Source organism: Hemicordylus capensis, chromosome 5 (genome assembly GCF_027244095.1).
Source record: "Hemicordylus capensis ecotype Gifberg chromosome 5, rHemCap1.1.pri, whole genome shotgun sequence".
NCBI lineage: Eukaryota > Metazoa > Chordata > Lepidosauria > Squamata > Cordylidae > Hemicordylus > Hemicordylus capensis.
This window is the reverse complement of record NC_069661.1, coordinates 256,378,847-256,405,207: the sequence shown is the minus strand read 5'-3', so window position 1 is coordinate 256,405,207 and position 26,361 is coordinate 256,378,847. Positions and strand designations below refer to the sequence as shown.

The window sequence follows — 26,361 nt, the reverse complement described above, 5'->3', positions numbered from 1 at the left end:
AATACATTCCAAAGATGAAGAGCAACGTGTATTTCCTAACCATCACTGAAAGGAAAGCTTGAGGTTTGGGGGGTGTTTCCCCCCCCCCCCGGGCATTTGAAGTGGTCCCTGGCAACCAGGAGACAAGCAGCACATAGTGAAGATCAAACTGGAAACATGACAGGGATAAAGAGAGGTGGCATGGCAAATGAGGCTCACCCTCTTGTTAACAGACTGGACCTAGTTTGGCTAGCTTTTGAGGCTAAGAAAATGCCCATACCATCAGTGGAACTTGCTCATACCATTGTAGAACTTGACAAGTCACGTAATATTTGCAGACGTCATAAAATAATGACACAAGAAACAAGCACACTCTCCACTGTGCAGCTCTTGTGATGGGATGATGGGAGTCGTAGTCCAAAAAAATCTGAGGACCTAAGTTTGGAAACCCCTATTTTACTACAACTAACTCAAAACGCCAGCACCAAATAAATCAGGACATGCCTGAGAATGAGGAACAGGGGGAAATCTAAGTCTGGGAGAGACTCATAAGAACAGCCCTGCCCAAGGCCTATGTGGTCCAGCATCCTGTTTCCCACAGTGGCCCACCAGATGCCTCTGAGAAGCCCACAGGCAAGAGGTGGATGAGGGCAGGCCCTCTCTCCTGCTGTGGCTCCCCTGCCACTGGTATGTAGAGGCATCGTGCCTCTGAGGCTGGAGATGGCCCACAGCCACCAGACTAGTAGCCATTGGTAGCCCTGTCCTCCATGAATCTGTCTAAGCCCCTTTTAAAGCCATCCAAGCTGGTGGCCATCACCACATCCCATGGCAGAGAATTCCATAAGTTAACTATGCCCTCTGTGAAAAAGTACTTCCTCTTGTCGGTCCTAAATTGCCTGACCTTCTGTTTCATGCAGAAGTGCTCTTACCTCTGGGCTTCCGAGCTGAGGTCAGACCAGAGCCTCCACAGCCCCTAGGGGCCCCCAAATCCACTTTTCCGGTGGTGTGGTCGTCTGGCTGAGAAAGATGATGCTTGATTTGCAGGGGAGGGGTGGGGGTCCTCCAAAGGCCTTTAGGTCCAAGCTCCAAAATTACCTAGGTGCACCTCTGGTTTCATAGGGTGACCTCTGGTTCTAATGTTGTGAGAGAGGGAGAAAAAGCTCTCTCTGTCCACCCTCTCCACTCCATGCATAATTTTATACACCTTTATCATGTCTCCCCTTAGTCACCTCTTTTCCAAGGTAAAGAGCCCCAGATGCTGTAGCCTTCCCTCATAAGGAAGGTGCTCCAGGCCCCTGATCATTTTGGTTGCCCTCTTCTGCACCTTTTCAAACACACTTGGGGACTGGTTCACACCTGCATGTTTGTCACTAGATGCCTCCAAATAGTGTACAGTAAATGAACACCTTTCCCTATTTTTTTTTGTGGGGGAGGTTTTTGGGGGGGCGGGCAGGGGGAGAATCAGTGGACTGGTTCACACATTCACTTTTATCACTTGACATCAGTGGTCAACTTGCATGTGTGAATGAGCTACCAGGAATCAACTATAGCACAGGCAGAACTTTCATATTATTCCATGCCAGTTTCGAAACAAAGCATGGAAAACACACTAGGGGACTGGCTCACACCTGCATGTCACTGGATAAATGTGTTATAAACTGACGACTTGCACGTGTGAATGGGTCACACCACCGGTCAGCAAGTGAACTTTTGTCATTTCATCACATCGCTTCCAGCACGATTTTTTTTCAGGGAGGGACCAGTTCACACAGGCAGCTGCCAGTCATCCAGTGATGTCCGTGAATGCACCGCAGTACCCGGCTGGGTCCCTCCTCCCCTCGAGGCCGGATCCGCTTCTCCGGGGGCGGCCCCTTTAAGAGGCTCTGGGTCTCGCAAGCTGAACAGGTGGCGCCTTGAAAATGATACACAACGTTCCAAGAAAGGGGCGGGAGGGCGAGGATGAGTGAGCGCGAGAGGGACCAGTAGGGAGGGAGGCGGTGGCGAGCTAGGCCAATGGGTGGGCCGCAAAGCGAGGGGGCGGGGCATGCCCTGCTCGCCTGGAATCCTCCTGGCGCTGGTGCAGTTTAAGGTTAATCATCAGCGCCCGGGTGGCGATCGGCGGCCGGGCTGGGCTGCTCGTACGGAGCCTCCACGCCAGGCAGGATCTCCGCCATGGAGCGCCACCAGTAAGAGCCCAGCGATGGCCAAGAGGCCAGTGGGGGGCCCCGGCGCCCCCCACCACGGGGAGGATTTCTCTTTCGTCAGCCCCCTGGTCAAATACCTGCTTTTCTTCTTCAACATGATTTTCTGGGTGAGCTAAAGAAGAGGCGGGTGCCTGGTCGACAAGGGCTATCGTGTGAATGGGTGCATACACGTTTAATGGTGCCTGTGTGTGAGAAGGACGAGAGATGCGACGGCTTCTACCCCTGTCCTTGCGGTGCGTGCCCGTGTGTCGCCTAGGCCCTACTGTAACGGTGATTTTGCTGGTTCTTCCGTTTGGAGATAAAAGCCTCGTGTGAATGCGCTGGTGGCTCACCCTGGAGTGAAAACTACCGGCGAGGACAAACTCGTTAGACGCTCGATCGTCGTCTTAGGGCGGTTTCTTGAGCTCTAGGGTTTAAAAAATAAGAAGGAAACGTTAGAGGAGGTCTTTTATTGAATTAGTCGGGTGGCAATAAGCAGTGGCTGTTAACCTTCGGGACTCACTGCTGTGGGATGTGTGAAGGGCAACACTGCAAATAGCACCTTAGAAAGGAGATAGGCGCCAAAGCCAGAGGCAAGCAAATGGAGCGTTTTTTTGGATGTCAAGATCCAGATTCAAATGTGGCTGCTCCCTGGGTGGCCTTGGGCAACCCTGCCAGAGTATCAGGGGGAGATGCTTTGCAGTGGGCAAAGGAAGTCTCCCAAGCTGTTTTGCAAATCTGGTTTGGGTAACCAGTGCTACAGCAAACCGAAGCTCTCTGATCGGCGAGTTCTAGGCCTCCCTTTCAAGCAGAAGTGGGACTCTTGGCCCCTCTGCTCCCCGGCCGTGGTCTCGGTGGTGGTGACTTCCTCTCGTCCCCTGCAGTCCGTTCGGACAAGGAGCTGTGTAGATGGCCAGGCAACTGGTGGCCGGCAAGCTTCTCAGTGGCCCTCCTGGGCATCAGATCTCTGTCGCTTCTTGCCCTCTTCTGCGGTCCTTGTTGTGTGTGCACACCTTCAGCTGCTTGACCCAGCCACTAGACTGCCTTTCTCCCTCCCCCCCCCCCGCATGAATTCTTGCAGTTTCCTTTCCTGCATTCTCTTTGGGTGATCAGCCTCCCTGCCTAGAGCTGAGCCCGAGCTTTGAGGAGGGAGAGCAGCATGATGGTGTCTGAGCGTTGGAAGTGGGCTTGTTTCTGTCGCTTACAGCGAGGACCTAAGCATGTATATCTGGAAGCAAATCCCACTGCTTCAATGCATATTTATTGATTTTAAAGACCAGAGCCCACCTCCTCATAAACAGTGCTGGAAAGACACTGACCCACATGCTGCAGAACGAGATGTTTGTGCGTTCTGTTTATACCCTGCTTTTCAGCCAAAATCGATTCCCAATTATGTGCTTGGGGAATGCAAAGCGCTGGGGATGGTCTCTTCCCCGGGCTCCTGCTAATAGGTGATGCAGTCCAGCTTGGCCGTCTCTCTCCTGTAACCTCTAAATGCCGTCTTACAATTGCTGCAGCTGAAGCCAGATGCTCTGTGTTCTGTCTCTGCCTGCTGCTTTTCTTTCCATTCGCTCTGCTTCTAATTACAAACAAACAAACAAAACCTGGCCAAGCAGCTGATTTGGTGCCTCCTGTGTGTTGCCAGCCCTTCAGTGTGGTGTGATCTGCAGATCCGATAAGTGGCTCATCCGTCCCTTTGTTTTGCTAACTGAAGTCTGTGAATTGTACTGGACCCCATGAAATCTCGCGGACAGTGTGGTGGGGGACACAGAAGACCCAGCAAATTCCTATGTCGCATCTGATCCTGAAGCATGTGGGTCTGTCTTGTTCCAGTGCTGTAGGTCTTAGGCACGCATCTGAAGGACCCTTACTGCAGAGCCAGCGTGGTGTAGTGGTTAGAGTGCTGGACTAGGACCGGGGAGACCCGAGTTCCAATCCCCATTCAGCCATGAGACTTGCTGGGTGGCTCTGGGCCAGTCACGTCTCTCTCAGCCTCGCCTACTTCACAGGGTGGTTGTGAGGAGAAACAGAAGTATGTAGTACACCGCTCTGGGCTCCTTGGAGGAAGAGCGGGATATAAAATGTAATAGATAAATAAAATAAAATAAAATCTAGCTCAGTGCTGTCTCCCCTGATTGGCAACAGCTTCACAGGGTCTTTCCCAGCCCTACCAGCGGATGCTGCTAGGGTTGAACCTGGCACCTTCTGCCTGCCAAGCAGGGGCCCTATCCTCAAGCTGTGTGCCAGATCACAAGCGTGCGCCACAAGCGGGAATGAAGGACACCTTCAACCATAAAGCCACCGTGTTGGATGCCTCTACTGGGCTATGTCTCCATGTGCAGCGCTGATCCTGTGCGCTGTGGCAATGCCTGAGCAGTGACATCCTGTCATCGTCCCAAAGTCTGGGAATGCCAATTCCTCGGTCAGCTTTCCAGTCTAGGATTGATTGATGAATTGCTGTTTCCGCATAGGCTTTTCCTCATCCACTGTGGACCCATCGGCAGATTCTAGCCCACCCTCTATCCAGGGGAAGAGTCCTTGCCCCAGGTCGGCTAAATCCACCCTTTAGCTTGCTGTTCAGCACCATTCACAAGCAACAGCACCTGAAGCAGCTCTGTCCGTGTTCCCTGCGCCTTGTGTAATTACTCCTAGGATTTAGTAATCGGCTTTTAGGCAAGCAAGTTAGTTTCATTGAGGCAGTCTCTGCCTGCCAGGTTCCCTCTCGCTGCTTCTGTTCTTGGCGTCAGGTCTCCTGTTTAAGGAGAGAGAAAATGGTCCTTTCCACCATAACTCAGTGGTAAAGCACCTGCTCTGCTTGCGAGAGGTTCAGTCCCTGGTGTCTGCAGGAATTCTCAAAGTTGGGGTCTCCAGATGTTGTTGGACTACCACACCCATCATCCCCAGCCACGATGGCCTTTGGCCACTTTTATGGGAGTTGTAGTCTTACAGCATCCGGAGACCCACACTTGAGCACCCCTGAATTAAAGGGGAAGAGTCTTTCTCTCTGCCTGAGATTTTGCAAGCCTGCTGCCGGTCAGAACAGACGATGCTGGGCTAAAGGGACCAGTAGCTGTGCCCTGTATAAGGCAGCTTCATACAGTCACCTGCTGAGGAATTTGTTTAATTGCAGGGGAGCTACAAAAAGTTGTCTTTTCATCCTTGTCTTTTCTGAATCCTGTTTAGGTTGTCAACCACTCTGTGCCTACATCTGAATATAAGCCCGTGGGTTTGGGCTCCGCATGAAATGAAGGTTTTGCATTGTGTCTAAACCAGACTTGCCCATAAAGCCTGGTTTATTCAGAGCCAACAAACTAGGAACTGAAACCATGGTTTCGGGTTTGTTGGCTTCGAGTAGATCATGGTTTGTTTAGTTATTTTTAAATAAGTGTACAACCTTGGGAGGAGAGCTGGTCTATGGAAGGAGAACTGACCTTGTAGTAGCAAGCATGGAAAATAGGAAGCTGCCATATACTGAGTCCATCTAGCTCACTATTGTCTACGCAGACTGGCAGCGGCTTCTCCAAGATTGCAGGCAGGAATCTTGTCTCTCAGCCCCATCTTGGAGATGCTGCCGGGGAGGGAACCTGGAACCTTCTGCTCTTCCCAGAGCAGCTCCATCATCCCCTGAGGGGAATCTCTTGCAGTGCCCACCCTGGGTTGCATTTGAATGGGAGACACTTCAATCTAAGCACTGGAAGATATCCCCCTTAGGGGAGGGGGCCACTCTGGGAACAGCATCTGCCTGCTTCCCTGCAGGGGGCTCCAAGTTCCCTCCCTGACAGCATCTCCAAGAACGGGCTGAGAGAGAGACTCCTGCCTGCAACCTTGGAGAAGCCGCTGCCAGTCTGTGTAGACAATCCTGAGCTGGATGGACCAAGGGTCTGACTCAGTATATGGCAGCTTCCTATGTTCCTAGATTAGGCTGGGAGAAAAGTGGCCGGCCCAGACTAATCGCCCAGTGAGTTCCATGTCTGAACAGGGGATTTGAACTCGGGTCTCGCCTGGTCCTAGTCCAATGCTCTAACCACTCCACTTGTTTACTGGAAAGCCTGCCTCAGGCAGAAGAGCCCAAACAACCATCGCCCGAGCTTCCAGAATACAGCAAGCAGACTAAGGCTGGTCTGTGTTGGTTTCCCATCTGCTGAGGCCTCCTCGGCATAACCACCAGCAGCAGCAGCCTGCTAATGAGCTGGAGGGGCGGGGAACAGGCCACATGGCAGCCACTTCTGCCATTGAGCCATGATGCGGGCAGGTTATTTGCCTGGCGGAGGAAGGAAATCCCCAGCTGAACAAGTGCTGGGGATTTCCCTCCTCTGCTGGACAAATGAGCACCCGCCCAGCTGGTCCATAATAAAGGGAAGGGAAGGTTGTGCCGTTGAGTGGGTGTCGACTCCTGGCACCCACAGAGCCCTGTGGTTGCCTTTGGTAGAATACAGGAGGGGTTGACCATTGCTGTCTCCCGCACAGTATGAGATGATGATGCCTTTCAGCATCTTCTTCTATCGCTGCTGCCCAATATAGGTGGGAAACATACCAGCGGGGATTCGAACCAGCAACCTTTTGCTCTCTAGGCAGGTTGCTTCCTCACTGCGCCATTAGGTGGCTGGTCCATAATAATCCTGCTTAATATGCCAAGTCCCAATTCACTTTTGTACTTTGGAATTTGGATCATGTTTGTTCAGCAGTTAGAGGCTGCTCTATCTTGAGTTTCCCAGTTCTTGAATGGTTGGTATTTATTGCAGAGGCAGAACCAGTGGGGTGAGCTGGCTGCCCCCAAGATGGCTAAACAAGAACGGGGCCTCCTGCAAATTGGTCAAAGTTGAGCGTTTGTTTGTTTGTTTGTTTGGATTTCACTTGTTCATGAAAGGGTGCCCAGACAGGCAGCCAGTGGCCAGTTGAATTGATGTGTTGTTCATTTTTCTTGGAAAGGGGGCCCTGTCTGGATTCTCTCCCTCAGTGCTGGGCTTTCAGCCCCTATGCTGATCGAAAGAGCCCTGCTGGATCAGACCATCAAGTCTAGCAACCGACTCCCCACAGAAGCTGACAACAAGCAGGGCACGAAGAGAAATAACCCTTCCTGCTTTTGTCCCCACTTGGCAGCGACCCATATTCAGTAGCAACTGCTTCTGAACCCATGGGGGTTCCGGCTAGCCATCATGGCTAGTAAAAGGGGAAGTGGGCCGTTGAGTTGGTGTCGACTCCTGGCGCCCACAGAGCCGCCCTGTGGTGGTCTTTGGTAGAATGCAGGAGGGGTTGACCATTGCCTCCTCCCGCGCAGTATGAGATGATGCCTTTCAACATCTTCCTAGATCACTGCTGCCCGATAGTTTCCCATAGTCTGGGAAACATACCAACGGGGATTTGAACCAGCAACCTCATGCTAGCTAGGCAAGTCATTAGCCACTGCGCCATTAGGTGGCTAGTAGCCATTGATAAAACTTCTCTTCCATGAATTTATCTAATCCTGTCTTAAAGCCATCTAAACTTCTGGCCACCACCACTTCTTTTGGCAGTGAATTCTGTAAATCAGCAGTCCCCAACCTTGAGTCCCCAGGTGCTGTTGGATTACAACCCCCATCACCCTCTGCCACAAGGCCATTGTGAGTGTGGATTATGGGAGTTGTAGTCCAACAACATGTAGGAACCCAAGGTCAAGAACTTCTGTTGTTAACTGTGTGACGAAGTTCTTCCTTTCGTCTGACCGGAATCTCCCGTCAATCAGTTTCTGGATCACCCCCAATTCTAGTGTCCTGAGATGGAGAGCATGCTGGCTGCCTTCTCTTTATGACCAGCAGGGGTTGCCAAAGTTGAGGCCCCAGATGTTGGACTCAATTGACCCCCAGATGTTGAGGCCTCCTCAGCTGTTGCGACAAGGGATGATGGGAGTTGTAGTCCAGCATTGTTTGGGGAAGTTTGGCAGCCGCTGCTGCACATGGTTTTGTGCTCCCGCCCCTGTCCCAGAGCAAGGCAAACTCAATGGCAGGATCTGGGTTTTTTGGAAATAGAACCTCAGCCCGCCTTCTGCAGTGTGGTAGGAGTAATGCCAGGTTTCCCTTCCAGGGCTGTCAGAAGCATTGCTGAGAGAATGCATGAGAAGTCATTTGAACGCCAACAAAAGTGTTACTCATGATGGTTTGTTAGAATTCTTGGCGCCGTTGGGAATAGGAACACAGGCAGCTGCCATATACTGAGTCAGACCCTTGGTCCATCTCGCTCAGGATTGCCTACCCAGACTGGCAGCGGCTTCTCCAAGGTTGCAGGCAGGAATCTCTCTTGGCCCTATCTTGGAGATGCTGCCAGGGAGGGAACTTGAAATCTGGATGCTCCTCCCAGAACAGCTCCATCCCCTGTGGGGAATATCTTACAGAGCTGACACTGCTAGTCTCCCATTCATATGCAACCAGGGTGGACCCTGCTTAGCTCAGAGGACAAGGCATGCTTGCTACTGCAAGACCAGCTCTCTTCCTAATAGGAACAGCAGCCTGCTCCTTGGAAGGTGAAATGAGCAGAGCAGGGGCCTTTACCCAGGAGGCAGCTTGGCTCCTGCCCTTGGCCTCGCGACTTCTTGCATGTGGGTGTGACTCCGAGGGGGAAGCTTTCTGCAGCTGCAGCAGCTAATGCCTCACTTAACCCTGAATGTCCCCATCAATGCCCACACTCTTTCATGGCCTAAGGAACACCATTGCCATGACAATATTCACCCTGGGGGGGAAAGAGCATTGCATAGGGAGCGGCCTTCTACTGAGTCAGGCCCTTGGTCTGTCTAGCCCAGTATGGTCTACCCAGGCTGGCAGCAGCGCTCCAGGGTTTCCTGTGGAGTGTCTTTCCCAGCCCTCCCTGGAGATACTGCCAGAGCCTGCATCTGAGGCCTTCTGTGTGCCAAGCAGGTGCTCTGCCGCTGAGTCATGGACCTCTCTCAAGGCTCAGTATTGCCTGCACCGACTGGCAGCAACTCTCCAGAGTTCCAGGCAGGGGTCTTTCCCAGGCCTGCCTGGAGAGGCTGCCAGGGATTGAACCTGGGACCTTCTGCATGCAGTCTTGTTGGCCGGCTGGCTCTCCTTCCCTCCAGGGTAGGGTTGCCATCTTCTGGCTTTCCAAATCCGGGAGCCGACTCTGCAGATCATGTAAATGGGCTGAAAACTAACTTCTGAGCAGACGAGGGACAGCACGTTTTGCTCCCTCACTCTGCTTCTACAAGGGCGAGAGCTTCGCTTTTTCCTTTCCTTTTCAATGACATCTGGGAGAATCTGGGTGGGCTAAACAAGCTGGGGGAGATGCTTAAAATCTGGGTGAAGCCCGGAATTCCGGGGGCCATGATGGCAGCTCGAGGCCAGGGTCGTTTCGGGGGGCCTTTGCCCAAAGCGGTTCCCTCGTTCTGCCAATGGGGAGAAGTCCCGAAAGGGGAGCCGCTGGGGAAGCCGAGTAGCACAGGGGCAGGGGTGGGGAGACCAAGCTCAAGCTCTCCGCCGGCTGGGCGCTCTGACCTTCTCCGCTTCTTTGTCTGCAGATGATTTCCATGGTGATGGTGGCCGTGGGGGTCTACGCCCGGCTGATGAAGCACGCAGGTAAGGAGCCCGAGGGTTGTCGGGAGGGAGGGAGGGAGGGAGGGGGTGCCAAGCCAGCAGGCAGAGGCCCCCCGAGACTGCTGTGCTGCTGCTGCTTCTGCTTCCCTTTCCCAGGTGATGTAGGAAGGGGCGCCACAGAGATAGGAACAGAGGAAGCGGCCATAGACTGAGTCAGGCCCTGGGTCTATCCAGCTCAGTACTGTCTTCACAGACTGGCAGCGGCTTCTCCAAGGTCGCAGGCAGGAGTCTCTCCCAGCCCTATCTGGAGGGGACTGGGAACCTTCTTCTGCTCTTCCCAGAGCGGCTCCATCCCGAGGGGAATATCTTACAGGGCTCACAGATCAAGTCTCCCTTTCATATGCAACCAGGGCGGACCCTGCTTAGCTAAGGGGACAAGTCATGCTTGCTACCACAAGACCAGCTCCCTGCCCATACACATGCATGCGCGCACATGCACACACACACACACACACTGCACTGTGCTCCTCCCCTGGTGGTTCAAATGGGAAACAGAAGTGAGGGCTGGGCATAGAACTTGGCTCTGTGGTGTGAGCTGGTGAATCAACTAGTGTCTTCCTTGTCCAAGGGGCTGGTTTGTCCAACCGAGTGGTTCTGTGCGGGCATCAGCATGTGCCAAAGGAGCTGGGTGGTGGCTTCCGTAGACCTCCTCAGTTGCTAACTAGGAACATAGGAAGCTGCCATATACTGAGTCAGACCCTTGGTCTATCTAGCTCAGAATTGCCTACACAGACTGGCAGCATTTTCTCCAAGGTTGCAGGCAGGAATCTCTCTCAGCCCTATGTTGGAGATGCTGCCAGGGAAATCGGAACCTTCTGCTCTTCCCAGAGCGGCTCCAATCCCTGAGGGGAATATCTGACAGTTCTCACACTTCTAGTCTCCCATTCAAATGCAACCAGGGCAGACCCTGCTTAGCTATGGGGACAAGTCATGCTTGCTACCACAAGACCAGCTCTCCTCTCCTGAACTAGCTTCACGCCTCCTGTGCATCTTTTCCCTCCCTGCTCCCTTTGGAGGGTCTGCAGTGGTGTAGTAAATGTAGGCCGCTGAGTTATATAAGCAGGTGTGTGTGTGTGTGTGTGTGTGTGTGTGTAAGTAAACAACTGCACCACTATCTCGGCTCATGCAAAATGGTGCACTTAATCCACTCCTTTTGTGATGGGACAGCTCAGTTGTGAGAACAACGCCACCCATAAACTGGGAAATAAATAAATACAGTTTATTATTACCAAATAAACAAATTACTGTGCATGGGTTGGCAGAGCCCTTCATCTCCAGCTCTGTTGCCTTAGGGCAGAGGTTCTCAAGCTAGGGTCATCAGATGTTGTTGGACTACAACTCTCATCATCCCCTGTCATGATGTCCCCATTTTCAACCATGAAGCTCACTGGGTGACTCTGGGCCAGTCACTTCTCTCTCAGCCTAGCCTACTTCACAGGGTTGTTGTGAAAGAGAAACTCAAGGATGTAGTACACCGCTCTGGGCTCCTTGGAGGAAGAGTGGGATATAAATGTAATAATAATAATAATAATTAATAAAGTGTGTGCTCGGTGTGGCTTCTCTCCTCTGCTGCAGAGGCGGCCATGGCATGCCTGGCCCTGGACCCTGCCATTCTGCTCATCGTGGTGGGGGTCCTGATGTTCTCCATCACCTTCTGCGGCTGCATCGGCTCCCTGCGTGAGAATATCTGCTTGCTGCAAATGGTGAGGCGCCTGGATGCGTGCCCCCGCCCTAACCCTAACCCCTGGAGCACATCTGGGCGGGAGGAGGCAGAAGGGGCGCAGGCCGGTGGGACCAGGGCCTCCCCACCCCCACCGGGCTTTTGAGGGTCGGGCACGGGTGCTTTCTCCGTTACCATGATTGGAGAAAACGGTTGTGTCAGACTCAGGAGGCCCGTTCCCACCCTACGTTCAGCCCTTGTGCAACGAGTGTACAGCAGTGTACACAGGTACAGCCATTCACATGTTCTGCTGAACATGGGTGCAAAAGTGCTCTTATTGTCTGTACCGTGCATTGGAAGGGCCTGTCTCCAAGCTCACTTTTTAAATGAACAGCGGTACACTCATTCATACCAACCCGTGTATGAGTGTACAGACATCTGTACATTCGCACAGCGTAATGTCTGAATCGGGCTCAGGTGTCTCCAGACAGGGGGCAGGGATTGGCTCAGAGCTCATGGAAGAGTTCTGGCTCCTTAGGACGAGCGGCGTCTGAGGGGGCCCCACTGCCTCTCGCCTCCGCACCCGCGCGCAGGAACGTCCCTGGGAGCGTCTCCGCCTGCAGCTGTGCGAAGGCAAGAGATTTACAGCATGGCTGCTGCCTCTTCCTGGCCCTCGAGCCTTGGCCAGGGGCCCTCAGCCAGGGGCCAGCTTGGCTGGCCCCTGAAGCCTGCCCTGCCTGCTGGGTCATCCGGTTGCCTTCCGGGAGAGGCCCGAGGCCAGACTCCGTGGGCCTTGGCTTTGATCCAGCAAGGCCTACCTCACAGGGGTGTTGGGAGAGTAAAATGGGAGAAGGAACGCGATGTGCCGCCCTGAGCTCCTTGGAGAAAGCTTGCTCTGCTACCAGTGGAAGAACTAGGAAGAAAAGTGCCCACATCCCCAGTGGCAATGAGTCCCTCGGGGCTTTCCTTTCCTTTGTCCTCTGCACAGAAACAGGACCTCTGGTTGGTTTGTGTCTTTGAAACCAGGGCGGCATAACTTCGGCCCTCTGGCAGGTGTTGGACCACAAACCCCATCATCCCTGACTGTGGGCCACTGGCTGGGGGTTATGGGCGTGGGAGTCCAAAAGACCAGCAGGAGGGCTGAGGCTGGTGCAGCCCTGCTTGAAACGTGGCTGAGGGGCCAGTCTGTGGCTCTGATGTCCGTGAAGCCAACGTGGCTTAGAGCAAGCCAGGCGGGCAGGCGGGCGGGGGGCTGGGGAGAGGCGGTCTTCTGCAGGCAGGGTTGCCCTTTGCCCGCCCGCGGCTGCTCCATGACCCCCCCCTTCTCTCCCTCGCTGCCCCCTTGCAGTTCTCCGTCTGCCTGACGCTCATCTTCTTGCTGCAGCTGGCCGCCGGTGTCCTGGGCTTCGTCTTCTCCGATAAGGTAGGGGCACACGAAAGATACGCTGAAGGTGGGAGGGAGGAGTGGGGTGGGCATCGGGGGGGGCTGAGAGAGGCCCAGGGGTGCTCTGGGAAGGGAGCCGCCCTGGGAGGTGGCCCTGAGCACGGATTGTCTCCGTGGCTAAGCAGGGTCTGCCTTGCTTGGCATTCGGATGGGAGTCTAGATGTGGGCGCTGTGAGATGGGGCTGGGGGCACAGCCTCCGCTTGGCATGCCGGAGGTCCCAGCTTCACTCCCCGGCGACATGTAGAGACGCTGCCAGTCAGTGTAGACAATCCTGAGCTAGCTGGATCCAGGGTCTGACTTGGGAGAAGGCAGCTTCCTCTGTTCCCTCCCAAGGCACCTTTAACTGGAACCATCCCTACAACAAAGCAGGTTGCTTAGGGGTCACCCCGTGGGCCAGTTTTCAGGGGCAGCAGCACCCCCTATGGATGGCCTGTGGAGGGAAGGAGGTGGAAGACCCCTGCTCACTGGGCCAAGAGGCACCTTTTAAAATGGCGGTTCTCTTGATTGAGCAGGGGGAGAGCAACTGGCCCCATCCACCCCCAGCACAGCATCCCTCCAATAGCCGCCGTTGCTGGCTGGTGTTTTGTTTTAGAATGTGAGCCCTTTGGGGACAGGGTTCCCTCTTATTTATTTGTTGTTTCTCTGTGCAAACCGCCCTGAGCCATTTTTGGAAGGGCGGTCTAGAAATTGGATGGATGGATGGATTAATGTGGTCTTTCCTCCCGAATGGGGAGGGAAGGAAGGGGGAGAGAGTAGACAGAGAGATAATTGGTGAGGGGGGGGGGTGTTGGGGGGAATAGTCTTAACAGAACAAGAAGAGGAAGGGAAGGGGCGCTCTCTCCTTCTTGAAACCTTGGCAAGCAGCCACTGCAGGTTACTGAGCTAGAGAGCCAGCGTGGTGTAGTGGTTAGAGTGCTGGACTAGGACCAGGGAGACCCGAGTTCAAATCCCCATTCAGCCATGAAACTAGCTGGGTGACTCTGGGCCAGTCACTTCTCTCTCAGCCTAGCCTACTTCACAGGGTTGTTGTGAAAGAAAAACTCAAGTATGTAGTACACCACTCTGGGCTCCTTGGAGGAAAAGCGGGATAAGCAACCTCCTCTGGTCCTATGACCAGCACAAGAAACAAGGTCTGAAATCTCCTGTGTGCAGAGAAGGGCTAAACGCTTGCAGGACCCCTCGTATGTAGGACCCCTCGTTGGCCTGTTTCTCCCTGAGAGGCTCCACCTGTACCTGGACTGGGCCACTTCAGACGGCATGTGGGGGCCCAGTTCCTTGGATGCTCCTCCCCACAAGTCACTAAAATCCCCACCTAGAGAAAACTAGCATGCTAGGGAGAAAGGCTAGCACCCTGATCTAGTTAATAAATGATCGAGAACCTGGGGTAAGCAGTGAGGTGGCCAGATTTGCAGATGACACCAAACTCTTTGGGGCAGTGAAATCTACAACAGACTGTGTAGAACTCTAAAAGGATCTCTCCAAACTGGGGGAGTGGGCGACAAAATGGCAAATGTGGTTCAATGTAAGCAAGTGTCAAGTGATGCATATTGGGGCAAAAAAACCCCAACTTCACATATACACTAATGGGGTCTGAGCTGTCAGTGACTGATCAGGAAAGCGATCTTGGGGTCCTGGAGGACAGCTTGTTGAAAGTGTTGATGCAGTGTGTGGCAGCTGTGAAAAAGGCCAATTTCGTGTTTGGAATCATTAGGAAGAGGACCGAAAATAAAACCGCTAATATGATGATGCCCTTATACAAAACTATGGTGCAGCCACACGTGGAGTACTGCATCCAATTCTGGTCACCATACCTCGGAAAGGACATTATAGAAGTGGGCAACCAAGATGATTGGGCCCTAGAGCACCTTCCTTATGAGGCAAAGCTACAACACTTGGGGCTTTTTACTTTAGAAAAAATGACAACTGAGGGGAGGTATGATAGAGGTCTATAAAATCATACATGGTGTGGAGAAAGTAGATAGAAATTTTTCTCCCTCTCTCATATCACTAGAACCAGGGGTCATCCCATGAAACTGACCGACAAAAGGAACTACTTTCTTACACAATGCCTAATCAAGCTATGGACTTCTCTGCCACAAGATGTTGTGATAACCACCAGCTTGGATGGCTTTAAGAAGGTTTTAGATAAATTCACAGAGGACAGGTCTATCAGTGCTTACTAGTAGGACCAGAGGAGGGCTATAGGCCACCTCCCGCCTCAGACACAAAATGCCTCTAAATACCAGTTGCAGAGAAGCAACAGTAGGAGAGAGGGCATTCCCTCGGCTCTTTTCTGTGGGCCTCGCCAGGGAATCTGGTGGGCCACTGTGGGAAACAGGATGCTGGACTAGATGGGCATTCTTGGACCTGATCCAGCAGGGCTGTTCTTTTACAGGCTAGTTTTTCTACGTCCCGGGATTTTTTTGGTTTTTGTGCATGGAGGAGCAAATGCCTGTCTCTGTTCTTCCCCCCTGCCAGGCACGTGGGAAGGTGAGTGAGATTGTCAACAATGCCATTGTGCACTACCGGGATGACCTCGACCTCCAGAACCTCATTGACTTTGGCCAAAAGGAGGTGGGTCTTTTGACTTAATTAGCTTAATTGGAAGCAATTGAGACTCCAGCTTGACTTGGAAGTCCTTGGGGCGCACACACACCCAATATTGCAGCCTGGCTGTGGCCAGTTCTGGTTACCCAGTAATGGACATACCCTCTGCACACGCCCAGAGGCACCCTGGAGTCAGGGAAGCCACAGCTTTGGCTCTTGGGGCCAAATAACACTCTGGCTTTCTGAACATTTCTCTAGACTAGACTATTTTCTGCCAGAAAATATTTGCCGAAGAACATGCAGTTCAGCCCTAGGCTTGACTTCCTTATGTCTGGGGCAGCATCTGGGCTTCCTGTTCCCGCCGGCTTCTTTCGTGTCAGAAGCTGTCCTGGCTGGGATGATGGACCACCTTCTGCTCTCCCTGCTTCCTTAGTCGGTCGGACTGCGGAGGGGGCCCTGTCAGCCGCTTGCTTGTGCTTGTGCTACCCCACACCTCGGCCTTCACTCTCTCTCTCTCTCTCTCTCCCCCCCCCTTTTAGTTCAGCTGCTGTGGGGGCATCTCCTATAAAGACTGGTCCCAAAACATGTACTTCAACTGCACGGCTCACAACCCCAGCCGCGAACGCTGCTCTGTGCCTTATTCCTGTTGCCTGCAGACTGACGCCCAGGTAGGCCCCAGCAGGAGGGCCCCTTGTGGGGGGTGGGGGGACCCTCTTGAGCTCTCCCCTCTGCCCCAGAGCTCCTCTGCACCTCCCCGCTCAGTGTCTCTGGACATTGGATCGTGGGGGTGGGGGGTCTCTCTCTGACAAGAGGGGCACCGTGGAGAGTCACAAAGAAACACCATTTCCACCATTCTTCTGAGCACAGGGCTCTCTTCTAAAAGGCCCGTAAACCATCTGGCTGCTTTTGCAAACACCTTTGAGGCACACCTGTTTTCTCCGGCTTGTAGTTAGTTAATCTTAAATGGCTTGTTTTTCATATTGTAAAACTATTGTAATTGTGTTACCCTGTTCTATATTTGTTGCATTTTAAATTACATACACTGCCTAGGGGTACACATATCAGGCAGTATATAAATATGATAGATAAATAAAAGCAGCCTGGTGTGTTCAGATCTAGCTGCTGAAGCTTTGTTTGACACGGAGATAAGCGGTGGAGAGAGTGTCACCTATTTAACTTCTGTAAATTGGGCAGCTGTTAAAAGGTAAAGGAGCGTGGCCAGTAAAAGAAAAAAAGTGGCAAGCCTCTTGGAGAAAGGGATTCTGCAACTTTTCTGCAACTTCTCTGGTAGCTCTTATTACCTGAACTCTTTCTGCTGCACGTGGAAATATATAGCGCTCTCTCGCTCTCTCTTTGCTAAGTTAGGCCTCCAGCACTCACTAGAGGGCACTCCTGAGGCCACGCTTTCTGAGAAAGGAATGTACCTTTTTGTGCACATTCTTCTTCTTTTTTAAGAGAAAGGAGCCAGTACAGCTTCTCCAGTCCCCTTTGGGCCACACACCCGCAAGAGGCTTCTGTTGGAACCAGAATAGGTTCCGGTCTTCAAATATCTGGTCAGAAAGACATGACCAGAAGAGAAGTAGTTCTGGAACCCAGTCGCTGAAATCTTCAGTTCAAAACACACGTGCATGCTCTTTCTCTCTTCCACTTTGCAGTATGTTGCTGTATGACGCTTGCATGAGCAATAAATTACTCTCCATGGTAGCTGTTGCCATGTCACGGGCATTTTTTGTTCAGCTACTTACGATGCACCCTGTCCAGTTCTCAATCTTGGGTCCCTAGTTGTTGTTGGACTACAACTCCCATCATAGCTGGGGATGATGGGAGCTGTAGTCCAACAGCATCTGGGCACCCAAGTTTGAGAACTGCTGTAAGTGCTTGTTTCATGTGGGTGGTGGCACAGAGAATCATCTCCCAGGGAACCACTCTACATGCAGTTTGGACACATGCTAAAAATGTCCGTAGCATCCCATAAAGGTGAAAGGAGATGGTGGATTCTAGGTAGATCAGGGAGGTGGTGCCGAAGGTAGGCTGGGTCCATAGAGTCCCGGGGGAATGGTGCTGGTCCACTCTGGGCCAGTCTTGCCAAAGTCATGCCTGCATGTCTGATGGAAATAGTCAGAAGGGGTGGCACCACACCAGAAATAGGAATAAGGAAAGAAGGAACAGTACAGTGGTTTATTTCCGAAAGATCCCAACACATTTCAAAGTGAAAACCTCTTCTTCAGGGACTATATAAAAATTGAAAACTTATAAGAGTTAAAATGTAGAAAGAATAAGCATGGTCAAAAGACAAAAGTGAAAACACAATTGTGGACTAACATTTTTAAACGTAGCATAAAACCTCACTAAGACATGTATAAACTGCCAAAATAAAAATACAAAACCCAAGACCAGTATGAAAAGCTAGACAAAAAACTGGGTGAAACCTAATATCGTACCTGATTGTTTGTAAGGTTTTACTCAGTGTTTTGTCTAGCTTTTCTTACTGGTCTTGTGTAAACAGACAAACAAAACCACGTGTTTTAATGAGGTTTTCTATTATATGTACAATGTTAGTCCACTTCTGTAGTTTCACTTTTGTCTTTTTGACTGTTTATTCTTTCTGCATTTTTAACTTTTGTATGTATTTAGAGTTTAGTTAGTTAGTTATTATATTTCAAACCTGCATCTCTGGGCAGTTTACAACAACATAAAACACATTAAAACAACTTAAAACCACCAGTCTAATTAAAAGGCTTGGGTGAACAATTGCATCTTTAAAGACTTTTTAAAAGCCTTGGGATTGTTTTTAATGAAAGGCAGTATATAAATTTAACAATAAATAAAAATATAAATAAATAAAAGCTGTGAGAGATGGGGAGGCTCTTATCTCAGCGAGGAGTCCATTCCAAAGTTTCTGGTCGGCAACAGAGAAGGCCTGTCCCTGAGTAGCAACCAGACGAGCTTTATTATCCCCTGAAGAAGAGGTTTTCGCCTCAAAATGAACTCAGACTCTTGGGAAATAAAGCATAATATCAGGGATTCTCAAACTTGGATCCCCTGAATGGATTATCTCTCCCATCATTTTGAAGTTTGGCCCAAGTTTGAGAACCTCGGCATTGCATCGTTCCTTCCTTTCCAAAGTCACACCAGCCCACCCGGTGATTCTGGAGCTGTTGGGGCCACGGAGCTGGCTGCACTGCTCTGTGTGACCTGCCATTGTGCTTCCTCCCACACAGTCTGTCATCAACACAATGTGTGGCCAAGGAATGCAGGCCCTCAACTACCTGGAGGCCAGCGAGTTTATCTACACCAATGGCTGCATCGACAAGCTGGTGAACTGGATCCACAGCAACCTCTTCTTGCTGGGCGGGGTGGCGCTTGGCTTGGCCATTCCCCAGGTAATCTTCCCTGTGTGCTGCTTGGCAGGTTGGGTCCTTGAAGGAAGGGAGTGGGTAGAAAGGTGTGACGCTTTACAGGAGAGAGCTGGTCTTGTGGTAAAGGCAAAGTGTGCCATCAAGTCGATTTTGACTTCTGGCGCCCACAGAGCCACCCTGTGGTTGTCTTTGGTAGAATACAGGAAGGGTTGACCATTGCCTCCTCCCGCACAGTCTTGAGATGATGCCTTTCAGCATCTTCCTGTATCGCTGCTGCCCAATACAGTACCAGCCGGGATTCGAACTGGCAACCTTTTGCTTGTTAGTCATGCATTTCCCCACTGCGCCACTTAAGGTGACAGTCTTGTGGTAACAAGCATTAATTTATTTATTTATTCATAATATTTTTTATTCCGCCTGATATGTATATCTCTAGGCGGTGTACAAAATCTAAAATATTTAAAAGTCAACACAGATTAAAATATGCAACACAATAGAAACAATAGCATAAAACAGTTATTGAAACAAATTATTAAAATTAAAAGCTTGTGAGAACAGGAGAGTCTTGAGGGTCTTCCTGAAAACAAACAGAGAAGTAAATGCTCTTATTTCAGCAGGGAGCATATTCCAAAGCCCTGGAGCAGCCGCAGCGAAAGCCCGGTCCTGGGTTGCCATCAAATGAGCCGGTGGCAACCATAACCGGATCTCTTCAGAAGAATGTAACAGGCAGCCGGGTTCATAACAAAGGAGGCACTCTCATAAATAGCCTGGACCCAAGCCATTCAGGGCCTTATGGGTAATAACCAGCACTTTGTATTTCACCTGGAAACATATCGGCAGCCAGATCACACAGAGAATTATGTCCTTTGGCTAAGCAGGGTCTGCCTTGGTTTGCATTTGAATGGGAGACTACACATGAGCACTGTAAGGTATTTCCCTCATGGGGCGGGCCCATAGCTCAGTGGCAGAGTATCTGCTTTGCATGCAGTGGGTCCTGAGTCCACTCCCTGGCAGCATCTCAGGTAGGGCTGGGAAAGACTCCTGCCTGAAACCTTGGAGAGCTGCTGCCAGTCAGTGTTGACAATACTGAGCAGGATGCATCAATGACCTGACTCAGAATAAGGCAGCTTCCTATGCTCTGGCCAATCTCGAACGGATCCTCTCCCTAAGGGGGTGTGGGATAGCTTGAAACACCAGCGAAGCTAATGGCAGAATGTGCTCCTCTTCTGTCTCTGTTGCTGACTCTGCTTTCCGGCGGGGTTTCCTCTTCTCTCCTTTCTGCAGCTGGTGGGAATCCTGCTCTCCCAAGTTCTCGTCAATCAAATCAGAGACCAGATAAAGCTCCAGCTCTATAACCAGCAGCACCGAGCAGATCCCTGGTACTAAAGCGCTGACATCTAGCCGGGGACCCCTCCGTTGGGGCACAGACGACTTTCCAGTCCTGCACAGAGTTGCGGGGAGAAGCCCCTCGTTGCTCCAGAAGAGCAGGACCGACCACCTCCCAGTGGAGCCTGCAGGATGTTTCTCCTTGCCCTACCCCCAGAGCTGAGAGGGGTGTGGGTTTGGGGTGTTTTTTGTAAAATATCGTACGCTGCAGGGAATGCTGGCGCTGCTTGAAGCTGGGCTGCCACTCACACCGACTGTCTGTGGAGAGAACCTTCTGATTTCAGAGGCTGTGCCTGTTAGGGACTCTAAGGTCTGAGTGTCTGGCTTTGCACTCTGGACAGGAGCTGGCGGTGCTTCTTGCCTGGCTGCTGCTTTATTGGGCTGCAAAGATGGGGCGGGGGGGTTGCAGCCCTCAGACCACTGCTTCGGCCAGGGACCCCTCTGCATCCCGGGCTGTGATGCTGGGGAATGGAGCCCTCTGAACTCTGGATCCATCCCAGTTCTCGCTGTTCTGACTCTGCCCCATTTCAGGAATTTGTTGTGCGTTTCCTTTCCCTTCCAGAGGGCCAACCTGGCCGGTGGGAAGAGCAGGGGAAAGGCAGGACTGGGGCTGCTGGCCGCTCATGGGAAACCTTCCAGGGTGCAGGTTGTTCCTTGTGATGATCCAGCCTCCAGGCGCTTGTGACTGGCAGAACTCTTGGCCTGGCCCTAGAGCAAACATCGGGGGGGGGGCTGCCTGTGCCCAAAGCCAAGCCTGATCTTGGCGTATGGAGGCCCGCACTGCCTCGCTCACCCCCATAAGAGCAGGGCTGGCAGGACCTTGAAAGCCTTGCTGGATTTTCCTGGCGTTGCCCCAGGAGAGACAGGGGAGCTAAAAAGTAGGGGCCCTGCCCAAAATGGCCTCCTATCCCACAGCTGAGCCACAGGAGTGAGGAGGTACCTTTTTAAGGGAAGGGGAAAGTCTCCGGGGGGGGGGGGGAATGGTAGCAGTACTTGTGTGGGCTTCCTGCCTGAGAGGGGACCCTTCAGCACCCTAAAGGTAGTCCTCACCCGTCCCCTGGACACCCAAAACTAGAGCTGGCTCTACCCTTAGGTGGAGGTAAGGTGACCCTCCAAAGATGGCATTTTGTCAATTATTTGTTCCTTATATACTGTATTCACCGGAATAGAAAACAGCTCTGAATTTAAGAAGACCCCCCCCCATATAAATATTCATCATATTTGTAATTTCTAACAAAGTGGGAAACTCCTCCCTACAAGAAAGGCTTGAGCAGTCCTCGGCCTTCAGGACCTTGTCACTAGGGCAGGACCCAATAAGGAATGATACTCAATAACCATAATTGAATGACAAGGAGACTTTAGAAGGATCAACAGTCACTGCTTCCTTTCAAGTTCCTTCCCCAGGAACTACAGAAACCATGCGGTCAGATCCAAGCCCTTCGACCAGAATAAATTCCCTGATGCATTTAGCTAAACTGGTCCCTATCCTTCCTACTGACTTCCAGGTAAGGCAGGGATCCTCAATGTTGGGCCCCCAGATGTTACTGGACTTCAACTCCCATAATCCCCAACCAAAGGCCACTGGGGCTGGGGATTATGGGAGTTGAAGTCCAAGAACATCTGGGGGCCCAGCGTTGAGGATCCCTGAGGTAAGGGACTTCCAGTTGATTCCCAGCCCAAGGCTGTTAGTCTCCCCTTTCCCTGCAGTAGCTGCTGATCAGACCTCACTTAGAGGCCTCCAGGGAAGAACTGAACTCTAACACACCCTCCCCTATTCCTCTATAGGCTGTTGTCCAGTAAACCAGATGTTGTCCCCAGATGTTGTCCCCAGATGTTGCCCAGTAGACCCTGCCCCTCGCTCTGGATTGAGCCACAGGGCTTTGATTATTCCAGGCTTCTTCCTGGTATGGAAAAAGCCCACCCTCCAAGCACTTACTCTTATTGAGACCTAGTCCTCCCTCAAGCCTGACTATCACTACAAACTTAGTCTTGGGTTTGGGTAAATACGGTATTGCTTGGGGACACTTCTTGATTTTCTGCTCTGGTTACCTATAATAAGTTGGATAGTTTCCTTCGCTATCAATGCCCGCATCCCTATGTGGGGAAAGGTGTCTGTTGTGGGTCGGGCACCTGACCAGTTGGATGGCGTGGTTGGTACTTGGGGCTCTGAGGAAAAGCCAGGTCGCCTGGCTGGCCGGCCCCCAATAAAACTGGGACTCTGGTTTCTGAGTGGTTGAGGGGGCGCCCCAGAGGTCTGAACTCCCTCCTTACAAATACAACAAATATTTATATACCACTTTTCAACCAAAGTTCCCAAAGTGGTTAACAGAGATATAAATGAAATGGCTCCCTGTCCCCAAAAGGCTCACAATCTAAAAAAGAAACAGCCACTGGAGGGATGCTGTGCTGGGGGTGGATGGGGCCAGTTGCTCTCCCCTTGCTAAATAAAGAGAATCACCACTTTTAAAAAGTGCCTCTTTGCCCAGTTAGCATGGAAGCCCCGAGACCCTGGTGACTTGGGATGGGGTGGCTTGTTCCCCTCTCCATCCCTCCCTCCCCAGAAATGGGGTAGGCACCAGGGCCTGAAGCTACAATCTCCAGCAAAGGGTGAAGAGCAGCAGACCTGACTCTGAGCCACGTAGCCCTCGAATGCGGGACAGCCTTGGCCCAGCAAGAGATGGGTGAGAGGCCCCTGCTGGTTGAGGGAGCCCCCTTCTCCAAAGACCATGTCGGAAGCTGGGAAGCAGAGGGATCGCCTGACGCCCCACTGTGATCCTCCCTTGGCCGGATGGTCTCTCTCCTTGGGAAGGAACGTGGAGGTCCAGCTTGACTCTCAGCGACAACAGCTGGCTATGGAAGGGGAGGGCTGGAATCTCTGCAAAATGTTTGAAGGTAAATTTTTAAAAAGTAACCTGTGAACAGAAAATGGCCAGTTTATTTTTTACTGATTTATTTGTTAAAATTGTTCATTTTTTAAAAAAATGAATTGATATACCATTCCATATAAAACCTCTGGCCAGTTTACAGTTAAAGGTAAAGGTAAAGTGTGCTGTCGAGTCAGTGTGTCAACTCCTGGTGCCCACAGAGCCCTGTGGTTTTCTTTGGTAGAATACAGGAGGTGTTGACCATTGCCTCCTCCTGCACAGTATGAGATGATGCCTTTCAGCACCTTCCTATATCGCTGCTGCCTGATATAGTATCAGCAGGGATTTGAACCAGCAATCTTCTGCTTATTAGTCAAGCATTTCCCTGCTGCACCAATTAAGCTGACCTTAGAGTTAAAACCCAACAACAATTAATACCTAAAATCATCTAAAACAAAATAACCATCAATAACATTTTTAAAACATTATAAACTTAAAAGCCTGATAAAATAGGTTTGTTTTCAGATGTTGCTTAAAATCAGGCAGAGATGGGGAGGTTCTGATTTTCACTTGGGAATGCTTTCCAGAGCCTTGGCCCCACCCTACAGAAGGCCCAGTTTTGGGTCACCACCAAATGGGCTGGGGACGAACTTGACTGGACCGCCCCCCCCCCCATGATTTTAATAGGTGGCGGAGTTCATGAAAAGGGCTCCCTCTTAAATACTCTGGGCCTAAGCCATTGGTCCTCTCTCTGTGACTGCTATGGATTCAGGCTGGCTTGGAGAAAGGTGTGATGTGGGCGGCAGAATCCACGCCCCATGTGGATCATTATTGCTTGGTGGTGATTTGATGCTTATAGTCAAGGTGGTGTCGTGTTATGCTAAGCAGTAGCAACTCTTCCCAATGAGCCAAAGGGGGCACCAAGGGAGGCAGCTCGGGTTGCTCCTCTTTCTCCTGCTCCCCACCCAAGAGCCACACTGCCTGCAGGCTGGCTATTCATCAGGTAGAGCTGCGTGGCTAACTGCACAGCTCTACCTGACGACTGGCTAACCTGCAGGCAACGCAGGGCAGGAGAGAGAGGGGAGCAGCCTGAGCAGCCTCTTTTGGTGCCCCCCCCCCCAGCTCATTAGGACAAGCTGCTCCTGCCGTTAGGGTGATAACGATAGTGGGAGAGGGGTTGTGGGGCTGGTCCAGATTGCTCATGAAGAAGCAGAGGGACACACACACACACACACTCTCTCTCTCTTACTTACTTACTTACTTACTTATTGGTTATATTTATAAACCACCTAAATTTATAAACACCTAAATCTCAAGGTGGTGTGCAGAACTTAAAACAAACATTCTTACGTTCTCAGTGCTAGGACCCATAAGCCCCAGGCCCAGCTAATGTAGCATCTGGTTTCCCACAGTGGCCCACCAGGGAGTTATTCACTCCCTTCAGGGTAAACATGGAGTGAAGCCACTTCGAAGTTCGCTCGCGGCATTGCTCTCGGTTTTCTTTTCAAACAAGTCCGCAGGGCATGCTCCGTGTTTTCCTTCTAGCCATGGTGGGGGTGGGGGTGGGGAGATCTCCTGCGGAGATAGATCTGCATTTCTGAAGAGAGTAGCCCTCTGATTCTATGTCAGTGCCTCTCCCATTTGCTCCGGCATTTTCAGGAAAAGTAGCTTTTGGTAGCCAAGAGGTTAATACCGTGTTTCCCCAAAAATAAGACAGTGTCTTATATTAATTTTAGCCCCCCAAAATGCACTAGGGCAATTAGCGGTACATCAGAAATTACTGCTAGGTCTTACTTTTGGGGTAGGTCTTACTTTCGGGGAAACAGGGTATTGAGGCCGTGGAAATCTCCCAGTCCCCCTAGCTGTGAGGACTGGGTCTGGGTCCATGCTCAAGCTGGACCTGCTTCAGCATGGAAGCATGGGAAATGAGCCCTCTTCAAAGTAAATAAATCGGATAAATGGTCAGAAATCTGGGACAACTTCCTTGAACTATTCTTAGAATAGAAACCCCTCTGATCTACCCACACCTACTCGTGCAGTGGTGAGTGTCCCTTCGCCTCTCCCCCCTCCCCTTCTGCTTTCTTTCTCCCTCTTTCCTTCTCTCCTTTCTTCCCTCTTCTTCCCCCAACCAGTGCTAAGGGAGGGCTGGGCTCGGTACCGGAGTGGGGGGGATTGGGAAAGGCATTGCAAAATACAAAATGTCAAAAAACCACCATTCAATAAAAGAAAAAGTAGCTTAAAACCAGCATTTTAAAAACCCCGGGAATACCTCAAGAGATAAGCTAGAATTCACATCACAAAGCCTGGTTTGTGTGCAGAGTGGGTTCAAAAATCTCGAAGGGACGTCGACGTAAGTTTGGCTGGTGTGTGAACGCACCCACTCTCTCCCGAAAGAGATTCGAAGCAGAAGCCCTGTGTGTAAAGCCTCCTGATGCCTCCGAGAAGCCCACAAGCAGAGGATGGAAGGCAGACCCTCTTTCCAGCTGATGCTGCTCTGCATATTTGGAGGCATCCTGCCTCTGAGCCTGGAGGTAAGAACATCAGAACAGCCCTGCTGGATCAGGCCCGAGGAGGCCCATCTAGTCCAGCTTCCTGTTTCACACAGTGGCCCACCAGATGCCTCTGGAGAGCCCATAGGAGCAGGAGTTGAGGGCATGCCCTCCCTCCTGCTGTTACTCCCCTGCAACTGGTACTCAGAGGCATCCTGCCTTTGAGGCTGGCCTTTAGCCCTCCAACTAGTAGCCAATGACAGACTTCTCCTCTGTGAAGTTAGCCTATCGGTAGCCTATAGCCTAGCCTACAGTGGTCAAGAGTAGTAGCCAGGATCCATTCATAGATTTGTCCATGACTTTGTCTGACCCCCTTTTTAAGTCATCCAAGCCTTTGGCCACCCCCTGAAGCAGCAAATTCCACAGATTACCTATGCACCATGTGAAGTTATGTACAACACAGTAGGGAATAATTAAGCATATTTTTGAGATGGGGGCTGAGAAGACGGACTCCAGCATGTCTCATGCACTACATACCAGAAGGAACATTCAGCCCCTGCTCCTTGGCAATGCCGCTGGAAGAGAACAACTGAGATGTGACCCAGGGAAGCAGCTGCCAGTAGACCGTTGACATCTCCACTTCGTAGCAGTGATACTTCCAAAATTTTTATTTTATTAAAACATTTTTATACCACCCAAAACTTACGTGTCTGAGCAGTTTACAACAGAACAAAAACAAAGTAAAACATTCATTAAGGCAAAAATGGGGGAGAAAAGGAAAAAACCCCAAACATTACAACAATTTAAAATTGTTAAAATAATATTTTAAAACAACATTAAAACCATTAAAACAACATTAATTAAAA

At 51.3% G+C, this 26,361-nt stretch overlaps 1 protein-coding gene across 2 annotated transcripts; it reads left to right on the top strand.

Moving 5' to 3' along the window:
* Nucleotides 1-2,037: 2,037 nt before the first annotated feature.
* On the top strand, nucleotides 2,038-26,361 carry TSPAN33 (tetraspanin 33). Of its 2 annotated transcripts, XR_008309203.1 has the most exons (9): nucleotides 2,038-2,290; nucleotides 9,670-9,727; nucleotides 11,321-11,448; nucleotides 12,754-12,828; nucleotides 15,329-15,424; nucleotides 15,937-16,065; nucleotides 18,619-18,780; nucleotides 20,041-21,647; nucleotides 21,775-26,361. XR_008309203.1 is itself a non-coding variant. In XM_053258407.1 (8 exons), the coding sequence occupies exons 1-8, from the start codon at nucleotides 2,180-2,182 to the stop codon at nucleotides 20,140-20,142; spliced, it is 861 nt and encodes a 286-aa protein (XP_053114382.1). In that variant the 5' UTR covers nucleotides 2,038-2,179; the 3' UTR covers nucleotides 20,143-26,361. The 2 variants fall into 2 exon arrangements, 1 of the variants encoding a protein (XP_053114382.1); XM_053258407.1 differs by having other exon boundaries at nucleotides 20,041-26,361.

What these genes read in the sequence shown, in the direction of transcription:
- TSPAN33 (XM_053258407.1), top strand. Translation starts at nt 2,180, where the DNA reads ATGGCCAAGAGGCCAGTGGGGGGCCCCGGCGCCCCCCACCACGGGGAG. An exon ending in TTGACTTTGGCCAAAAGGAG is followed by an intron (nt 15,425 to 15,936) that starts GTGGGTCTTTTG and finishes CCCCCCTTTTAG; the next exon opens with TTCAGCTGCTGTGGGGGCAT. An exon ending in GCCTGCAGACTGACGCCCAG is followed by an intron (nt 16,066 to 18,618) that starts GTAGGCCCCAGC and finishes CCTCCCACACAG; the next exon opens with TCTGTCATCAACACAATGTG.